Source organism: Aspergillus pseudoviridinutans (genome assembly GCF_018340605.1).
Source record: "Aspergillus pseudoviridinutans IFM 55266 DNA, scaffold_7, whole genome shotgun sequence".
NCBI classification, from domain to species: domain Eukaryota; kingdom Fungi; phylum Ascomycota; class Eurotiomycetes; order Eurotiales; family Aspergillaceae; genus Aspergillus; species Aspergillus pseudoviridinutans.
Window position 1 is genome coordinate 193,442 of NW_025091287.1, and position 19,196 is coordinate 212,637.

Sequence of the window (19,196 nt, forward strand, 5' to 3'; positions counted from 1 at the left end):
CCGCAGGGGTGGTAAGCACGCCTCCGCCTCACGCATCGTACGTTACGGCACCCCAATCTGTCGGCCCGTCCACAGTTACCCATCTATATATATATATGTGTGTGCGTGTGTATATATTGGTATCAGGTAATCAAGCATATTTTTATTGATAGTGTTTATTGGGTCGCTGGTCCGCCCTTTTCTGAGTTGTTTATGCACACTTGATCGTCCTGTCTGATCATTTCGAGTCAGCTAAATTCAAATCGACTTTAACAAAAGCACCCACAGAATTCGTTCACATCTTCGCCATGGGCAGCATCAACGGCAACGGCGTTGCACCCTCTCTTGATGTGGCCGTTGTGGGCGGTGGCATCATCGGCGTGATGACGGCGATTGGCCTGCGTCGCCGGGGCATAAACGCAGTCATCTACGAGCGGGCGTCCACCTGGCACGAGGTCAGCGCCGGATTTGCATTCACGGGCGCAGCGCGGGTGTGGATGGAGATGATCGATCCTGCTCTCGTCGAGCTCCTGGGCAGCATCAGCCAGAAGACGGACGCCAGCACCAGCAATGCCTACTGGAATGGCTACCACCCGCGGACCCGAGAGGATGCCGAGGATGAGTCCAAGTCGCTGCTCTTCCGTACGCCGACCAACAACCTCAGCTTCTGGGGCTGCGTGCGCTCGCAATTCCTGCAGGGGATGGCGGCTATGCTGCCTGACGGGGCGGCGAAGTTCGGGAAGCAGCTCGCGAGCTACGATGATGACGACCAGAGTGGCAAGGTCGTTCTCCACTTCGACGACGGCAGCACAGCCGAGGCCGACGTCTTGCTTGGGTGCGACGGCATTCATTCGTGCACCCGGAAAGTCCTGTTGGGCGCCGACCATCCGGCCAGCCGGGCGGGCTTCAGTCACACCGTTACCTACCGCACCATGGTCCCTATCGACGTGGGCATCGCCGCCCTGGGCCAGAAGGTTGCGAAGAGCGCTTGTAATCACTTGGGGCCAGGCGCAGACCTGCTGGTGTATCCGGTTCGTAAAATATCCTACTCCCATCCATACGGGGATTGCTAATCGAAGCAGGTCATGTCGGGAACTCTTCTGAACATCGCCGTGTTCGCTTACGAAGCCGCGGAGTTTCCTGACCGCGACAAGATGACGGTTCAGGTCGACCGTAGCGAGATCGAGAAGCTGTTCAAGGGCTGGACTCCGCAGGTCGCGGACATTTGGAAGCTCTATCCGGAGAAGGTGGTCAAGTGGGGAATCTTCGATCTGGAACAAAACCCGCCCCCGACGTATGCGCGCGGCCGCGCCTGTCTCGTCGGTGATGCCGCGCACGCCAGCACTCCGTATTTGGGAGTCGGCGCCTGCACCGGCGTTGAGGACGCCCTTGTGATCTGCACGCTCCTGGAGTCGGTGCAGCAGAAGGCGCTGGGCGGCGAGGCGCTGAGAGACGCGTTGAGCGAGGCGCTACAGACCTACAGTCAGGTACGGTTGGACCGTGGCCGGTGGATACATCACCACTCCCGCCAGATGGGCCAGATGTATCATTGGCGATACGGCCCGACAGGGCGCGACCCGGAGCGGATGAAGCAAACGCTGGAGAAAAACTGGTCTACGGTGGTCAACTACGATGTTTTGGCACCGTTGTCGCCTGAACTACGCGAATTGGCGCGTTCAAGGGCCTCTCACTAAGAATCGCTCGCCATCTCGGTTACTGTCACCTGCTTGTATTACCTATAGCCACTACATCACAGATATGCAATCACGAAATGATCCTTTCCGTACCAATTCTCATATAGTAGAGATATCAAAATTCGAATGTCATCCAGTAGGCATATCTAGTAGGGAAGATGACGATGTGATATGGATAGTAGATGGCATCCCATATGAAGATTTGATATTGATAATATTGGTGCTTTAATACCCAGTGGTTGCAGAGATATACGGGAATAATCATCTCTATTAGGGGTTGATATGAAAGTGGTGCTGATATATATATACATATTGACCTTTGACTACCATGGCTCAAGAATAATTCCTACCAATCCGCTGTTCAACCACCTACATATTGAATCAACATTTTACATATAGATTAAATAACTATAACTATATTTCATAAAAAATATTAATTTTCTATAAGCATGCTGGATAGGCCTTAGGTAGGTGGTGTGTCTGTGGCAGCAGTGCGGTGACAGGTAATCGTAACAAATTTATCTTAGCTGGTTTGTACAAATAGTCCACCATAGTAGCAGCGTAATGAAGAGTATTGGACAACATTTGCCAGGGAGATCTGAACAGTGCTTACTCATTGACTACCCTTTTTATACTCTTTAAAGTATGTCAGGTTGGGAATCTGCATTCTCTGTGCTTATGTGCTTCAACATTTCTGCTCGTTGTTTAAAACTTAGTAGCTTTCGCCATTAATTGTAGGTGGCTAGGTGTTCTGGATTGCCATGGTAAACATTATTGCTACGAATCATTGTACTGAAGCCATAAATTTCTCGAGATATCCTGATCATTCTACCTGGGTCTTTCGGGAGTGGATAAATTCCTTAAGCCTTTAACAAACTGATCACTGATATTCAACCAAGTATGATGAGTAGCATAATAACACGAGTATAACCCAAGATTMAATGATGCATACACAAAATAAGGCACTTCAGACACAATAGATGTATATCGGTATATCCTTATGCAGTATCAAGTCATAGATAATCCATGCCTTGCAGTCCTTCACTGGGGTTCCTCACTGGGTGGCTTCATGATAGAACGATCGCCGGTGGACCAGATATGGGTGGACTTCATCACCTTCAACTTCCAAACGTCGTCCACCTTGACAGCGTCGCAGTTGTAGAATGCGCCAGTGGTGAACTTGGTAGAGTCCGGCTCGTAGCCTTTGCCGAGGACGCAGTGCACAGCCTGACAGTTGAAGGTCACGCGGGCGGTGGTCTCAGTGTCGATGCTCACGCGCACATTGCTGAGGTAGTGGATTGTGTCGACCCGCTCGCTGACATTGATCCACACCTTGTTCCTGAGCTCGTCATAGCCGTCGCAGACCTTGAAGGCGATGTCGGTGTAGATGTCGGGCGTCACGGCCGACTTGAGAAGCTCCTCGCTGGACTGGTCGATGGACAGGAAAGCGCGGTAGCATGCGTCGGCGATGGCGTCACGGTCGCTCAGAGGCGGACCAGCGAGCTTGGCGGGAAGGGGTGTGCCGTTTTGAACCATTGTTTGTTTCTGTGGTGGGTCTGTGGGAAAGCTGGGTTTCAATGTCTATGGAGTGGAGGAGTTGTCTTGTCAATGCTGCTTGCTACAGCTGGACACATTCGCCTACTATATGACAGTCCCTCTGGTCAGACGGAGCATACTAAGCACACCATGGAAATCCAGAACTCATAGTATTTCCGTGGATCAGCACTCGCATATCGATATCCCGCAAGGCTGAGCCAGGGCCGGCTTCATTTAGCCAATCATGCCGACGCAAGGCACATTGATCGTCCCGCTGTCGGACAATCAATGTCCCTTGCGTCAGCATCAGCAGCGAATCACAGCCTCGCGGAGCTTGAAGATCCCCCGATACGCGAATAATAAACTATGCCGTGAGAGGCATAACGCAGGGAGTATATCCGCTCGTTTAGTCTCTCGTTCTCTCTTTCTACTGCGCTGGACCGCAGCTAAACCACAATCACGTCCCTTCAAGTCAAGGCTAAAAAAAGGACTGATACACAGCCATGGCCCAAGATCCAGTGAACCAAGCAGCCTGGCTGACCGCCTCCAAAGCCGCCCCCCTCGAGGTCGGCCCAGCGCCCTACACCCTCCCGGCGTTGGGCAGCTCGGCATCCGCAACGCTGCCATAGGCATCGATCCTATCGACTGGTCGAAAAAGTTCCTTGGCGACGGCATCCTCCCACACATCCGCTACCCTACCATCTGTGGTGAAGACGTTGCTGGCACCGTCATCGCTGTAGGTGAAGGCGTAACGCGCTTCCGCGTCGGCGACCGCATCCTCGCCGTGGCCGGCCTCATCCCTTCCAATAACACCCCCGAAGGCGCCTTCCAGCTCTACACTGTCGTCCGCGAGTGGTTACCACGCCCCTGCCACCGCGCATCAGCTTCGAGCAAGGCTGCGCCCTACCTCTAGCCCTCATCGTCGCCGGCCTGACTTGTTCGGCAAGGACTACCTCGGGCTCGAGCTTCCAACCGTCCCCGCGCGTCCGGCCGACGGATCCCGCGTCGCCATCATTGCAGGCGGCGCGTCCTCCGTTGGTGGCACAGCGGTGCAACTCGCCGCTGCAGCGGGGTACCATATCGTCTCCACCTCCTCGCCCAATAACTTCGACCTCGTCAAGAGCCTGGGCGCCGCGCACGTCGTCGACTACAACTCCCCGACCGTGGCGGACGAGCTGCTCGCCGCCGTGCGCGGGAGGCAGCTGGTCGGGGCCCTCTCGCTCGGCGACGGAACGGCCGACTACCTGGCCGCCGTGCTGAAGAGCCACGAGGGMCCCGGGCCGACGAAGAAGTTCATCGCCCGTGATGAAGGGAAACACAGTGTTGAAGAGGGCGGAGAGGTCGAGGTGAAGTTCATCCTTATTTCTCCGGAGGTTATTGGGGCGGAGACCCCTGTGAGGCCGATTTTTGAGGAGTATCTGCCCAGGGCGCTGGAAGAGGGGCAGTTTGTGCCGAGGCCGACGCCGGAGGTTGTAGGCAGGGGACTGGACAAGATTCAGGATGCGTTGGAGGTGCTTCGGAAGGGGGTGTCGGCCAAGAGGATCGTTGTGCAACTCTAGACGGGGCTCGGGGCTGAGAGAGGCCCAGCTACTGCGGCTGGTCCTGAAGCAGAAGAAGAGCAGAAAGGCATATCTACATCAGATTCTGTCCACCAGCGTACAGGATTTGAATATACCCGTTTTGACTCTTGGTACCATGTGCTGCTGTTCTTGAAGTCTGTAATATGTAGTCGTGTACTTGGAAAGTAACCATCACTTTACATTCGAACCTTCATCTCGGCACGGGTTCTAAAATGGGAAAAGGAGGGGAATTCTACTGATTGATCTACACATCCATCTCAGTTAGGAAGGAAATGCTAGTAAATTTACATTATGCAATGCTCTACCTTTGGAGATATCATATCAGAGACAGCACTCCTGAGTGTATCAAAACAGGCATCAAAAGATCATGCAGCTATCTATGACCAATATGTTTGCCCTGTCTTTCCTGCTTCGCGGTAATCACGGCTGAAAAAGGCGCCTTCTTCTGGAACCTCTTGAGGCCGCCGCAACAGTCAGGCCAAGGTCTATACTGTTGCCTGCTTTGCTGCATTGGGTGTTTGCAGGACCTGTCCAAACCACTCGCCTGATAATTCATTTTGTATACAACAATGGCCTGCGCGGGTCATGCCATGCTATCCGGAAGTAAATTCGCGATGAGTCTTCCCAGAAATTTCCCGAAGCGGACCTGACATCAGCCGCGGGAACATTTCTGGGGCGGACTTAATATTGCCCGCCACAATGTCTCCCCTTGTAAGCCGCGATGCTTGCAGCTTGTGGTCATCGTGATTACTCCGGTAAATCGATCCTTCGTTCAGGAACATCATGCTGACAATGCCGGTATATCGCAGTCCGCATCGTTGAGTTGGCTGTAACTAAGGCTGAACCAGCCATCTCGACGCAGTGTTATATACACGGTTTGGGAACGGGACCAGCAGATGTATTGACTCGACGAATTTCATTTTCATGGTCCATGGTCTMTTCTTGTGCATAATATAGCCCCATACAAACACCCTCCAACCCCTATCGAGAGTCTGACTACCATCTACTCCATTCGATTCTCATACTCTTCACCATCACACGGAGGCATAGAACTTGACCAGGCCCAAATTATCTCGATAAAATGGACACCGACAACAGCGAGTGGGCCAGCGAGCCCATTGCCGTCATTGGCATGAGCTGCAAATTCTCTGGCGGCGCCAGCAACCCAGACAAGCTCTGGGACCTCATGGCTTCAGGGGAGACCGGCTGGAGCGAGATCCCAGAAGATCGGTATAATCTAAAAGGAGTCTACCACCCCAACCACGAAAGAACCAGCACGGTGTGTAATAAGCTTATTCATGATTGGCATACAAGCAACGTACTGACAACCACTCCCAGTCACATGTCAAGGGTGGACACTTTCTCGACGATGATGTAGCAGCCTTTGATGCAGCATTCTTCAACTATTCGGCGGAGATGGCCCAGGTAGTCGACCCGCAATTCCGGCTGCAGCTCGAGTCTACTTATGAGGCGCTCGAAAATGGTATATGTTCTCCCCTTCCTTCCTCTCGATTACATTGACTTCAACTAACTCTGATTTAGCTGGCCTACCTCTCTCACAGGTGATGGGATCACAGACGTCCGTTTTCGCTGGCGTCTTCACTCATGACTACCAAGAGGGAATAATACGAGACGAAGATAGGCTGCCACGTTTCAACGTAGTGGGAACATGGAGCCCCATGTCATCCAACCGTATCTCGCACTTTTTCGACTTCCGCGGCGCCAGTATGACTCTGGAAACGGGATGTTCGACGACGCTGGTGGCCCTGCACCAAGCGGTACACTCCTTGCGCAATCGTGAGGCCGACATGTCCGTGGTGACCGGAGCCAACGTGATGCTGAACCCAGACACATTCAAGGCAATCGGGTCACTGGGGATGCTCTCGCCCGACGGCAGGTCATACGCCTTCGATTCGCGCGCCAACGGGTACGGTCGCGGAGAGGGCGTGGCCACCATCATCATCAAGCGACTGTCAGACGCGCTGGCCGCCAACGACCCCATTCGGGCCGTAATCCGCGAGACGGCCCTGAACCAGGACGGCAAGACTGACACCATCACGACGCCATCCGGCGCCGCCCAGGTAGAGCTCATGCGGGAATGCTACCGCCGGGCTGGCCTCGACCCGCGTGGCACTCAATACTTTGAGGCCCACGGCACGGGAACTCCAACCGGTGACCCAATCGAGGCGGGAGCCATCGCCGCTGTCTTTGGCGGAGGTGAAGGACGTGACAATGAGGAGTACTACATGCGCATCGGCTCCGTTAAGACCAACGTGGGCCATACTGAGGCCGCTTCGGGTCTCGCCGCCATGATCAAAGGTGTCTTGTGCCTCGAGAAGGGGATAATTCCGCCATCGGTAAACTATGAGACGCCCAACCCGAAGCTCAAGCTCGAGGAGTGGCGTCTCAAGGTGGTGAGGACGATGGAGCAGTGGCCTGACAGTCTGGTTGATGGTCCGCGCCGCATGTCGATCAACAACTTTGGCTACGGCGGAGCGAATGCCCATGTCATTTTAGAGAGTGCCGACCCCTGGACCTTAACATCAGATCTGGATCTCAACCCCGTCAATGGCAATGGCAGTCACAGTGTGAATGGTAATGGGCATGTCAACGGCAACGGCTATACCAATGGCACCTATCACACAAGCGATACCACTGACGACGCCAAAGTGCTAATCCTCAGTGCACGCGACGAGCGGGGCTGTCGGCAAATGGTTTCAGACCTCAAGGCGTATCTGGAAAAGCACAGGTCGCTTGGACACGCGGGCTCCGAGCAGCTGCTGCGTAATCTCAGCTACACGCTGGGTGAGCGCCGGACGCTCTTCCAGTGGGTTGCGGCGCACCAGGTGCGTCTTGACAAGGACGGTACCCTCGACGCCGCCATCCAAGCCCTCGACTCGCCTCGCTTCAAGCCCGGCCGCCGAGCCTCGGATAGTCCACGCATCGGCATGATTTTCACCGGCCAGGGCGCCCAGTGGTATGCCATGGGTCGCGAGCTCCTGACGTCGTACCCTGTCTTCCGCCAGTCTATTGAAGAAGCTGAGGCGTACCTGCACGCCCTCGGGGCTGACTGGTCACTCCTCGAGGAGCTACAGCGCGACAAGAACTCGACAAGGGTTCACGACACGAAAATCAGCATTCCCGTGTGCGTGGCGCTGCAGATCGCATTGGTACGCCTGCTTGAAGCGTGGGGCATCACGCCCTCCGCGGTCGCAAGCCACTCGTCGGGCGAGATCGCAGCCGCCTTCGCCGTGGGTGCCCTCACGCATCGCCAGGCCATCGCGACGGCCTACTACCGCGCCGTACTCGTAGCAGACGAGACACTGCGCCCAGCTGGGGCTGCCAAGGGTGCTATGGCGGCGGTGGGCTTGGGTGTTGATGCAGTACAGTCCTACCTCGACCGGCTGAGCAAGGAGAACGGCAAAGCTGTTGTTGCGTGCGTCAACAGCCCTCAGAGTGTCACCATCTCCGGTGATTCTGACGCCGTTCAAGAGATTGAGGACTTGTGCAAGCAGGATGGCGTGTTCGCTCGTCGTCTCAGAGTCCAACAGGCATACCACTCACACCACATGGATCCTTTCGCTGATGCCTACCGGGAGCGCCTCCGAGTCGAAATGGCGCGGGGTGTGGTGCAAAATGGCAAGCAGTCAGCCAAGCAAGAGCTTAAGGCAGTCTTTTCGTCGGCAGTCACTGGTGGACGTATTACCAAGATTGAGAAAATCGCCAGTCCGGACCACTGGGTCGGTAGTCTGGTGCAGCCGGTCGAGTTCGTGGACGCCTTTACCGAAATGGTGCTGGGCGATCCAGATGACCCGACGGGCAGAAGTGTCGACGTATTGCTCGAGGTCGGCCCTCATACGGCGCTGGGAGGACCTATCCGTGAGATCTTATCCCTGTCCGAGTTCGAGGGCATCGAGCTCCCGTACTGGGGCTGTCTCGTGCGCGACGAACACGCAGGCGACAGTATGCGATCGGCCGCCATCAACCTGTTCCGCGAGGGGCAATCCCTGGTAATGAGCCAGATCAACTTCCTCGTGCCGGCCTATGACGACGAGAGCCCTCAGGTCTTGACGGACTTGCCATCGTATCCCTGGAACCACACTATGCGTCACTGGCAAGAGTCAAGAGTCAACCGGGCCATTCGCGAACGCAGTCAGCCACCTCACGAACTCCTTGGCATGCCCGTTGCTGGCAATGACCCCAGCACGGCCGTGTGGCGCCGTATCTTGCGCGTTACCGAAACCCCGTGGGTCCGCGATCATATGGTGCAAGGCAGTATTGTGTACCCAGGCTCGGGCTACATTTGCCACGCGATTGAGGCCGTTAGGCAGTTGGAGAAGGATGGTGCCACCGACGAAGACAAGTCCGGCAGGAGTATCTCAGGATTCCGCCTGCGCGATGTCAACTTCCTTTTCGCCCTCGTTATCCCGGACAGCGCGGACGGCGTTGAGATTCGAACCACGCTTCAGTCTGTTCCTGAGCGGGAAATTGGCGCCCGCGGCTGGCGGCGCTTTGAGGTATCGTCAGTCACGCTGGATAACCGGTGGACGCTGCACGCCAAGGGCATGATCATGGTCGAGCGGGAGGCAACTGCCCTTGAGACGGCAGAGCGCCGCCCGTTGTCTACTTACACCCGCCAACCGGATCCTCAGGACTTGTTCGCCAACCTCAGGGCACGCAGCGTCTATCATGGCCCCCTATTCCAGAACACGACCAAGATTATCCAGGATGGCCGGGAACCGCGATCCGTGTGCGACATCACCATCCGTCACGAAGCTTCGTCCGATGCAGACCCGGTGATGGCGGCAAAGAACACCTTGCTGCACCCGATCACGCTCGACGCTGTCGTCGTCGCGTTCTATTCCGTACTGCCGAGTGTCGGAGCTCTGCAGGAAGACCCCAAGCTACCGCGGTCTGTCGCATCGATGTGGATATCGAGCAACATCAGCCGCGAGATCGGTCACACGCTGCGCTGCGACACGTCACTGCTGCACGACGACGCTCAAAGCGGGATCGCTGACATCACCGTCTTCGACGGCCAGACTGATGCCACAGTGCTCAAGATCCAGGGCGTTGAGTTAGCGTCTCTGGGACGGGGCAGCGGAGCCACGGCGCGACAGGATGCGGCAAACAAGGGCGGTGCTGCCATCACCAGCAAATGGGAGCAAGAGGTGTGCAGCAAGCTCGTGTGGGGACCCGATCTGTCGCTTCGAAACCCGCTGGCTTTCGAACAGATTAAGAAGCAGCTGGTTCCCACCGACTCTGATGCCGAAGCAGACATCGCCGGAAACCTACGGCGCTTGTGCATCTACTTTGCCCATGATGCGCTTCGAGTGCTCACCTCAGAGGATGTAGCCCAACTGCAGGAGCAGCCACACTTGGCCAAGTACTATGCTTGGCTGCGTGATTTGGCCGCCAAAGCCTCCACGGAACCGGCGCTGGACGTGCCTGAGAAGCGTCAAGAATACATGGCCGCTGTGGCCTCGCAAAGCATCGATGGGGAGTTGGTCTGCCGCCTCGGGCCCCTCCTCCCGTCCATCCTCCGTGGTGAGCTCAACGTGGAAGAAGTGAGTGGGTTGCTGAATGAGTACAACGCCAACGCGATGCGTCGGTCATCGGCACTGAGACAACTCTCTTCGCTGCTGCGAAAGGTTGCACACAAGAACCCCGGTGCTCGCGTCCTCCAAATCGGTACTGGTACCGGCGCCCAGGCGACACGTCACATCCTGGAGACGCTTGGCACGCCCAAGACGCCGTTGGTGGCGACCTGGCACGTTACCGAGCCGTCCTCGGAGTCCCTGGAGGAAGCCCGTACTCAACTTGCAGACTGGGCCGATTTGCTCGAGTTCGACCAACTCGACGTCGAGCAGAGCCCATCCAAGCAGAAGTTTACCCCAGGAAGCTACGACATCGTTGTTAGTTTCCAAGTTCTACGCGCCACCAAGAACGTGACCAGTGCCGTTGCCAATGTGCGCAGCCTGCTGAAGCCAGGCGGCACGTTCCTATTTGCGGAGACGGCAAAGGACCAGGTAGATGTGGATTTCATCTTCGGCCTGCTCCCGAGCTGGTGGCAAGGCGAAGAATCCGACCGCTCAACCCTCACAGCATCCTCCTGGGATACCGTGCTTCGGGACGCTGGGTTCAGTGGAGTTGATCTTGAGATTCCTGACTCGGAGAGCGACATCGTCCATACCAACAGTATCATCATGTCCACGGTGCCATCCAACCTGGGCGAGGCTAATTACGGAGAGAGCTTTGCCGTCGTCACCAGCAGCAGGGCACCTCCACCACCGGGCTTTGTCGATCTGCTATCCCGGCGCATCCAGGCCTTGACCGGTACCGATATTCTCGCCCCCGAGCACCTCGTGCTCGAGCAGAGCAGCTTCGACACCTACAAGGGCAAGATCTGTGTTTTTGTGGGCGAGATTGACGAACCCATTCTGGCCGATCTCGACGGAGTGCGTATGGAAGGCCTACGCGCCATGGTCACGCAATGCAGCGGCCTGCTCTGGGTCACGACCGGCGGTACCGTGGACAGCGAGGTACCCGAGCGGGCCGTTCACCAGGGCTTCTTGCGTGTGCTGCGCAACGAGTACATCAGCCGTCGCTTCCTCTCCCTGGACCTCGACCCTGCACATGCAGCCGAGAGATGGTCCTCGGGCGGAGAGGTGGTCGTCTCGGCTATCGTGCAGGTACTCGAGGAGGGATTCGGCCGTGCCGACACCGAGGCTGGTCCGGCCGAGTTCGAGTACGCCGAGCGTGACGGTGTCCTGCATGTTCCCCGGTACTACAAAGACGAGCAATACAATGACATGGTCACTGGCCCGCTTGTGCCGAGCTGGAGTGAGGTACTACCAGCAGCCAAGGACGAGAAGGGAAGTATCGATGCTATTGCCAGCATTCCCTTGGAGCCCCTATTCAAGGAGGACCGGCCACTGCGGCTGGAAGTGGGCATCCCGGGACACTTGGACACATTAGCTTTCATTGACGATAAGGAAAGCCAGGAGGCGTTGACACCTGAGCTCGTCGAGATTACCCCTCGGGCCTACGGAGTTTGCTCGCGCGACGTCATGGCCGCTATGGGCCAACTCAAGGATCGTTCCATGGGTCTCGAATGCGCAGGTATCATCACGCGCGTCGGTGCTGAGGCTCAGGCAAAGGGCTACAATGTCGGCGACCGTGTCATGGCGCTTTTGACTGGTGCATCTTTTGCCAGCCGTGCCCGTGTTCCGTGGCAAGGCGTCATCCAGATACCGAGCGACATGGAATTTGTGAATGCCGCGTCGCTTCCCCTGGCTTTTAGTGTTGCGTACGCCGGCCTCGTCGATACTGCGCGCCTGACGGCTGGGCAGTCGGTGCTCATCCACGCCGCGGCTGGGGCCATTGGTCAGGCCGCCATCATGCTGGCGAAGCACCTCGGCGTAACTGAGATCTACGCTACGGCCGGGTCGCAGGAGAAACGAGACCTTCTCCAGCGCGAGTACGGCATCCCTGCCGAGCGCATCTTCACCAGCCGCGACGCGTCTTTTGCCCCAGCGGTTCTGGCCGCCACGAAGGGACGCGGCGTCGACGTGGTGCTCAACTCGCTGTCAGGCCCGCTACTACAGGCCAGCCTGAGCGCAATCGCGCCTCTTGGCTACCTGATCGAAATCGGCAAGGCGGACATCGAGAGCAACAGCCTGGTGGCGCTAGAGTCCTTCTCTCGCGGCATCTCGTTTATCTCATTGGATGTCCCGACCCTCCTGCACCGCCGCGGACGCGATGTCCACCGCGCGCTTGATGAGATCGTCCGCCTAATCGAACAACAGGCGGTGAAGCCGGTTCACCCCGTCGCTGTTTACCCCATGCAGGATGCCCAGGCGGCTTTCCGCTTCGTGCAGACAGGTGCACAGACGGGTAAGGTTGTGCTCTCGGCTGGACCAGACGAACAGGTCCACGTGGTCCCTCGGCCGAAGGGGGTCACTGCTCCAGCCCGACTGCGGCCTGATGCGTCATACCTCATCGTGGGTGGTGTGGGCGGTATCGGACGTTCAGTCGCGCACTGGCTGGTAGCTCACGGTGCGAAGCACCTGATTCTACTTTCTCGTAGCGCCGGCGATCTCGATCTAGACAAGAACAAGAACACTGACGGCGCGCTATTCGTCCGCGAACTGCGGGAGATGGGGTGTCGAGTGAAGCCCGTCAGCTGCGACGTTGCCCTCGCCAGCTCACTGACCATGGCTCTCAGGGCCTGCGAAGACGACGGCTTCCCGCCAGTGCGCGGCATCATCCAGGGCGCCATGTTACTGCGCGACGCTATCTTCGAGCGTATGACTCTCAACGAGTGGCGCGACGGCCTACGACCCAAGCTGTACGGCACCTGGAACCTGCACACCGAGTTCTCGCAACCAGACTCACTCGACTTCTTCGTCATGCTATCGTCCGTCTCCGGCGTGGTCGGCATCGCATCCCAAGCCAACTACGCCGCCGGCGGCTCCTACGAAGACGCCGTGGCTCGCTGGCGCCAATCTCGAGGCCTGCCCGGCGTGGCGATCGACCTCGGTCCCATCTCCGACATAGGCTACGTCTCGACCTCGGCCAAAGTTGCCGACCGCCTGCGCAAGGACGGCGACTTCGCCATGCTCGACGAGGACATCGTGCTCCGCGCGCTCAAGGCCGCCGTCCTGCACCCGCTCGGCGCCCGCTCCCAGGTCATCGTCGGCCTCAACTCCGCCGCGGGCCCGCAGTGGGACGCCAACGGCCGCTCGCAGCTGGGCCGCGACGCGCGCTTTGCACCTCTGCGCCCGCGCACCAAAGCCTCAGCGCGACAAGCCGATGGCGAGAGCACCGGCGCCTCGCTCGCCTCGCAGCTTGCTGACGCGAGCGACCGCCAGGAAGGAGCGAAGCTCATCGGCGCCGCTATTGCAGCTAAGCTGGCGGATATTTTCATGACGCCCGTCGCGGAGATCGACCTCAGCAAGCCCCCGGCGCACTATGGCGTCGACTCGCTGATTGCGGTGGAGTTGAGGAATATGCTCGTCTTGCAGGCCGCGGCGGACATTTCCATCTTTAATATTTTGCAGACAGCGAGCCTTGCTGCGCTGGCGGGGTTGGTGGCCGAGAAGAGCCGGCATTTGCAGAGTGCTTAGAGAGAGGAGTGTGGTTGTGGTTGGGTACGGGGATGGACTTGACTTCATGCTGGGTTGAGATATTTTGTTTTCTTTGTTCTATCAGATTGACACTGGGTTTAACAGATGCTTTTCGTGGATTTTATCGTTGTGTTTTGATTTGTATAGACTACACTACTACAGTATATAGACCGTTTGAACACTTTATGCAGCAATACAAGCCTCTTTTCCAAATAGTTGCACTACATTCCAAACCTCTCTGGTATGAGGCAATATGCTAATGTTGGCTTTGTCCGAAGACTGACTTGGAGCGTTGTCTTGGGACTGGACTGTCCGCACCGGAGCCCTCCTTTGCCTAAGTAGCTTGCCAGGTACCTTTATTTGCAGACAGAGAGTAAAAGGGGCCAGTCGTCGGTGCCTGGTTCCTCACAGAAGAAGGGAAAATCAGCTCAACCTGGACCAGAAGCGGGCGGACTATCAAAGAGGAGGCCGGGGAAGAGAGGCTCCCGAAGGTGCGGTGGAGCGCGGGAGGTGATGGAGAGGGTTGTGGTGCCTGCACCAGGGGTAGGTGAGAGGGCTGGAAACAATGTTGAAAACAATGTTGATTCCAGGCCACTCCTTGGGAGATTACTTGGTGTCGAGGTAATTGCTTTATGGCTTCTTCGCCTACAAGACATTCTTTCATCAAAGCTTTTCGATCTTGGGCTGTGCACGATTAGAATAGAGTCAAGTTAAGCGACGGTTTCGTCAAGAGTACGAATGCGAACCTTAGCAAGCTTTAACCGACAATTGACAACGAAGGGCATAGAACCAACTCCGACGGGGAACCTATGGAATGAGCCTCTGGCACAGTGTGAGTCTTCTATATTCCGGGTTTGTTCTGTCTATAAATATATATATATGAACGAATATGTTGAACATCAAGTACAGTTCCCATATCCAAAACTCCACAAATTGCCCGCAGGGGCATATGCCAACACCACGTAAAGTAACGCCTCTTTCATATGTCGTCATGGAAATATATATCTAGATGCGACCCCAAATCTAGGGGAGGGAAGACCAGTTGTCGCTCTGGGGTTCTAAGAGTTGCAGGAAGTTTTGTGCAAGCTTGTTGAGGCCGGTCGAGGCTTGCAAAGTCGTTACGATGCTGGGCATGAGCTTGAGGTAGGCGTCGTTTAGCCCGGGGTGGGATTGGGAGAATCGGGCGCCTAGGAGGAGCAGGATCGGTGTTAAGGGGTGCATCTGCTAGATGGTTAGCAATTCGACTTTTACCCTATAAGAAAGGGGGAACTTTACCTGAAAGTGCTGGCCAAGTACGGAGACCAGGAGAGCCATATCGGCCACGGCATCCAGTGACTGCTGCTTTTGCTCCGTATAGAGAGCTTGAGTGAGCTGCGTTCCTTGTGCATCGGTACCGAGGGGCCTGGATTCGATAAGGTCGTAGAGCATCAGCACGGCTATATGTGCCGCCAGAGCAACAAAGGCGATGATGGGATCCGGGTACTCCAATGACGCATATATTCGCAGCATCCTGATGCGTTGCGCCAGCAGTGCATTAAGGGACCGATGTCGACGGCAGAACTCTTGACAGGGTCTGCTCGGAGGTTTCTGTTTATGTTCTAGGACCCGTCCACAGATGGTAGCTCCGATGATGCTCTCTGTAAAGGGCGACAGGTTATTGTGGGGCCACTCGAGGTCGACGACCGGAATCATATCCGCGAGAAAACCCATGTCCGTGGGCCGACTACTTGCGAAGTTCGCCTCGGGAGCCGGGAGGCGGGTACGGATCTGGCAGTAAGTAAATATATTGTCCTTCGCACGAAAGATTGCTTTAGGCCAACTCACCAGCCGTTCATCGAAGAACATGTGCAGCCCATCAACCATACTCGTGAAGCGGTCGACTGTATATGCAAGCCAGAAGGTCCGCCTTTTCGTTTCAATATCGATCCAGTCGTCTTGGACGGACCCTTGAAGAGTGAGTTGCCCTTGATACTGTTCCAGCTGCATGGTGGGAGGTGTTTGGGGTACATCCAGTTCGTACAACCTCATCATCTGGATCAAGCGAAAGGCCCTCCCGGCAGACATCATGCCTCGGTGGAAATCTTGGCATGTTAGTTCATAGATCGCAAGCAAGATCCACGCCTGGGCCTGCTCGAGGGATATTTGGTGACAAGGTTCCTCTGACTCGAGCGCATGCAGAAGTTGTCTTGTCTTCGTGTATAATTTCCGGCCCTCGACTTGGAACTGGCTGGAGAGTGATGAGGCCAAGGTCCACATCGCATGCTGTAGGCAAGTTTTCTGCCTGCTCTTGTTTGGTTGTTTAGACCAAGAACGGTAGCGGTGCTTTTGCAATATTGGCGCAAATGCGTAAGCCCGATCGAAGTAAAGCTGGTCTCTATCAGAAGTATTAGCATAGCTGGTCCGTAAATCAGCCTCCAGCGTCAAGACTTACAGGTCGTTGTGCATCATGGGAGTGATCAGGAGATCGGGTTCCATTGTAATCTGGACCAGCTCCTGAAGATTGTCCAGTGAGGGAAATGAGKGAAGTGAGGGAAAGGGCGAGCCTGTGTTCGAATTGTCGAAACACCCCCAGGGCTCCACGTGGATCAGGGGATATTGGAATTCCATCGGTGCCGGCCATAGCGGGATATTACCCGGTGTTTCGGGCGTTGTGCTGAGGGTATGCTGAATTTCATTATTGTCTGTACTGCTCCCACTGCTCCCACCGCTCGGACATTCGTTGTCCATGTTGTCCCCCTCTTGGGAGGGCGAGCAGGCTCGTGTCTCAGCAGGAGTACTCGATGCCCCTTGTTGTTTTTCTAGCTGAGTCTGGAGCTCCTCTGGCGCAGCACAACTTCATCAGCCTAAGAGCCAGGGTGGACAGGCGGAGAATGATTGCAAGCAGCCCTTACCAATTCTTTTCTGTAGCGTCTTGAGATATCCCTTCCTTGGCCCCCTAGGCGGGCAGCTGTCTCGCACTACGCAAGTGACCCCGGAAGTGGCACACGCCATACATTGGGGTTTTGCCCTGTCGCAGCGGATCCTTTTTCGTCGACATTCTTCGCACTTGTCATCACGGTGTCAGCGCCAAGAGTCTTGGAATGGGCGAAGATGACCACCTACGGCGAGTCCCGGTTGTTGTCGCTGTGGTTGCCCCGCCATAGCTGCTCAGAGCAGACTATGCTCTGTAATCGACCGAGTAGACTATGGTAGTCGTCTTTTTGTTGCAGAACGTTGATACGCCGAGCGAGGAATTTGAATGATATCAAGGAGAGAGCGTCCGACGTTGAGCGTATCCTTTTGTAAGCCCTTGAAGTATAGCTGTCCTTGCAATTATGTCGATAGAAGTAGAGTCCGAATGGACAAGATAGTCTTCTCTTTGTGAGGGCAGAAAAGTAGAAACGGCCGTGGCAATTGAAATAAATCACGTCAAACAGCAGCTCCGGAGCATCTATCATACACCTCCTGAACAAACTATATGTTTGTCAGCATCAGGATCTTCCTATATACTCCAGGCACAATCAGACGTACGCAAAGCAGACGATCGGCGTGAGGCTAAAATAGCGTTGTTGTCGGAGAAAAGCAACCGGAGAGGCTAAGAAAATCCCTGAGCGTAAGCGATCGACTCGTCCTGCAGTTGAATAGAGAACAGGAAGCTTGGAATTTATCACGGTCTCGAGTTCCTAGCTCCGATGATTTCTTTGCCGCAGTTTCCGTTCTTGCCAGCAGCGCTTCCGACTTCGTATTGCGATGACATGCGTCACGCCATTGAGGGCGTCAGACTCAGGTTGGTTGTAGGCAGCATCCGACTAAAGTTGTTAGTGTCCTGTAAGCCGGCGAATCATGGCTGCCAATTAGAGCAAGGATCTGGATCCCTCCTCGTTCTCATTTGCACCCGACTGAGCGCCTTGTCGTTGCTGACTACACTGAAGAAGTCTGCATAACCATACAAGCTTTATCAGAAAATTTGCAGCAACTGATGCAGAAATGACTGTTGGTTATGCCCCCACATCGGATTACTTGCAAAGTACAAGGGGGAAGAGAGGGCCATGTTGGCCAGAGACTCAGCCCCGGCTAAAACTCTATTGCCGGAACATCTACTTTCATTTGGTTGTTACATAACCCATCAACTTACTGCATCAGTATGTCTGTTTGTATACCAAGGCTTCAAGTGTCGATGCTGGGATAATGAAATTTTCAGCTCCTCGTGTCGGTACCATGAGCCATAGAGTCCAGGTAAAAAACGGGTGAGGGGGTGATTGCGGTGAGATGAGGCTGACTATTCCCACACTCCTGAAACGCTCAATGTATGGGCAGCTATACAGCTGAAAGAGCGTTTACCAACGGAGTTAGACGAGCAGGTGAGTTTAGTCAGATAGGAAATAAAAAGCGAAGTCCCCGAGATTAGCCTTTCTCAGGCCCTGAGTGGCGCAAGCGTATCAGCGCAGAGCCCTCGCAAGGTGCTCGCTCGAAGTATACCACCCCTGGCAGGTCTAGGTACTTTAGGCGTCCTAGTGGAAACCGAGATAGGGCGGAGCGCGGTGGTTGGTCCCGGATCAATAGCGAAAATGCCTCACCTTCAACGACTAGACCAGGGTGAAGGGGGCCAAAAGTGATAAAAGGTCATTTATTGGACGGAGAGAGGGAGCGAGAAGGCTATATACTACTACGCACATGGGCCCAGAGAGAGCGCGACCGATGGTGCTAAATCGGAAGGGCCAAAAGCTAAGCCGGCTCAAGCTCCCACCGTTGCCGTCCGATATAGTACGTGGTATCTGGTCGTCGCTGACTCGGACGTGTACTCCATACGCTCCACCGCCCACGCTGCGCCCTCGAAGCGGAGATCCTGTCGCCTGCACGTGTACACTAGGTGGTTCCCGACCGAATGGAACATCGCGTGGGCTGAAATGGGCAGCGTTGCGGTTGCACGGAGTAGCCGTTGATGTTGCACGACATAGAGGGCCAAAGCCACTCCAGCAACTTCAGGGACCAAACGATTCTACGGTGGTGGCTTGTGGCCATGACATCTATTCTGTGAATGGAGGAAGGGCGGAGATTGCCGAATTTTTAGAAGGTAAGATCCTCGTCTGACCAGGTGCGAATCTAGATTACGGCAATGAACCAACGGACTCAATGCCATCCAACACCTTCCATGGATGTCGAATACTGCCTTGTCAGGGGTCGGTCTGTACCGCCGAGGAGGATTCCTTCACGATACAGACGACAGGGATGATTGAGCACGTTTTCTGACAGATAGTCCGCTAGCCCGCTACAAGTTGCCCGTCTTACATTTCCCAACA

At 55.7% G+C, this 19,196-nt stretch overlaps 5 protein-coding genes across 5 annotated transcripts; 3 read left to right on the forward strand and 2 right to left on the reverse strand.

The window, feature by feature from the left end:
• Positions 1-287: 287 nt before the first annotated feature.
• On the forward strand, positions 288-1,673 carry Asppvi_009366 (FAD-dependent oxidoreductase; the record flags this gene model as incomplete). Its single annotated transcript, XM_043305223.1, has 2 exons — positions 288-1,010; positions 1,062-1,673. The coding sequence occupies 2 exons, from the start codon at positions 288-290 to the stop codon at positions 1,671-1,673; spliced, it is 1,335 nt and encodes a 444-aa protein (XP_043161158.1).
• Positions 1,674-2,714: 1,041 nt separating this feature from the next.
• Asppvi_009367 (nuclear transport factor 2 family protein) lies at positions 2,715-3,209 on the reverse strand (the record flags this gene model as incomplete). The annotated part of the gene is made up of 1 exon (XM_043305224.1): positions 2,715-3,209. One exon carries the CDS (start codon positions 3,207-3,209, stop codon positions 2,715-2,717), a length of 495 nt encoding a protein of 164 aa, XP_043161159.1.
• A 244-nt stretch (positions 3,210-3,453) lies between these two features.
• Positions 3,454-4,768, forward strand: Asppvi_009368 (zinc-binding alcohol dehydrogenase family protein; the record flags this gene model as incomplete). Its single annotated transcript, XM_043305225.1, has 2 exons — positions 3,454-4,064; positions 4,123-4,768. 2 exons carry the CDS (start codon positions 3,454-3,456, stop codon positions 4,766-4,768), a joined length of 1,257 nt encoding a protein of 418 aa, XP_043161160.1.
• A 1,102-nt stretch (positions 4,769-5,870) lies between these two features.
• On the forward strand, positions 5,871-13,917 carry Asppvi_009369 (type I iterative polyketide synthase; the record flags this gene model as incomplete). The annotated part of the gene is made up of 3 exons (XM_043305226.1): positions 5,871-6,068; positions 6,128-6,272; positions 6,332-13,917. 3 exons carry the CDS (start codon positions 5,871-5,873, stop codon positions 13,915-13,917), a joined length of 7,929 nt encoding a protein of 2,642 aa, XP_043161161.1.
• A 1,023-nt stretch (positions 13,918-14,940) lies between these two features.
• Asppvi_009370 (uncharacterized protein) lies at positions 14,941-16,644 on the reverse strand (the record flags this gene model as incomplete). The annotated part of the gene is made up of 4 exons (XM_043305227.1): positions 14,941-15,138; positions 15,193-15,684; positions 15,742-16,291; positions 16,349-16,644. 4 exons carry the CDS (start codon positions 16,642-16,644, stop codon positions 14,941-14,943), a joined length of 1,536 nt encoding a protein of 511 aa, XP_043161162.1.
• Positions 16,645-19,196: the final 2,552 nt, after the last annotated feature.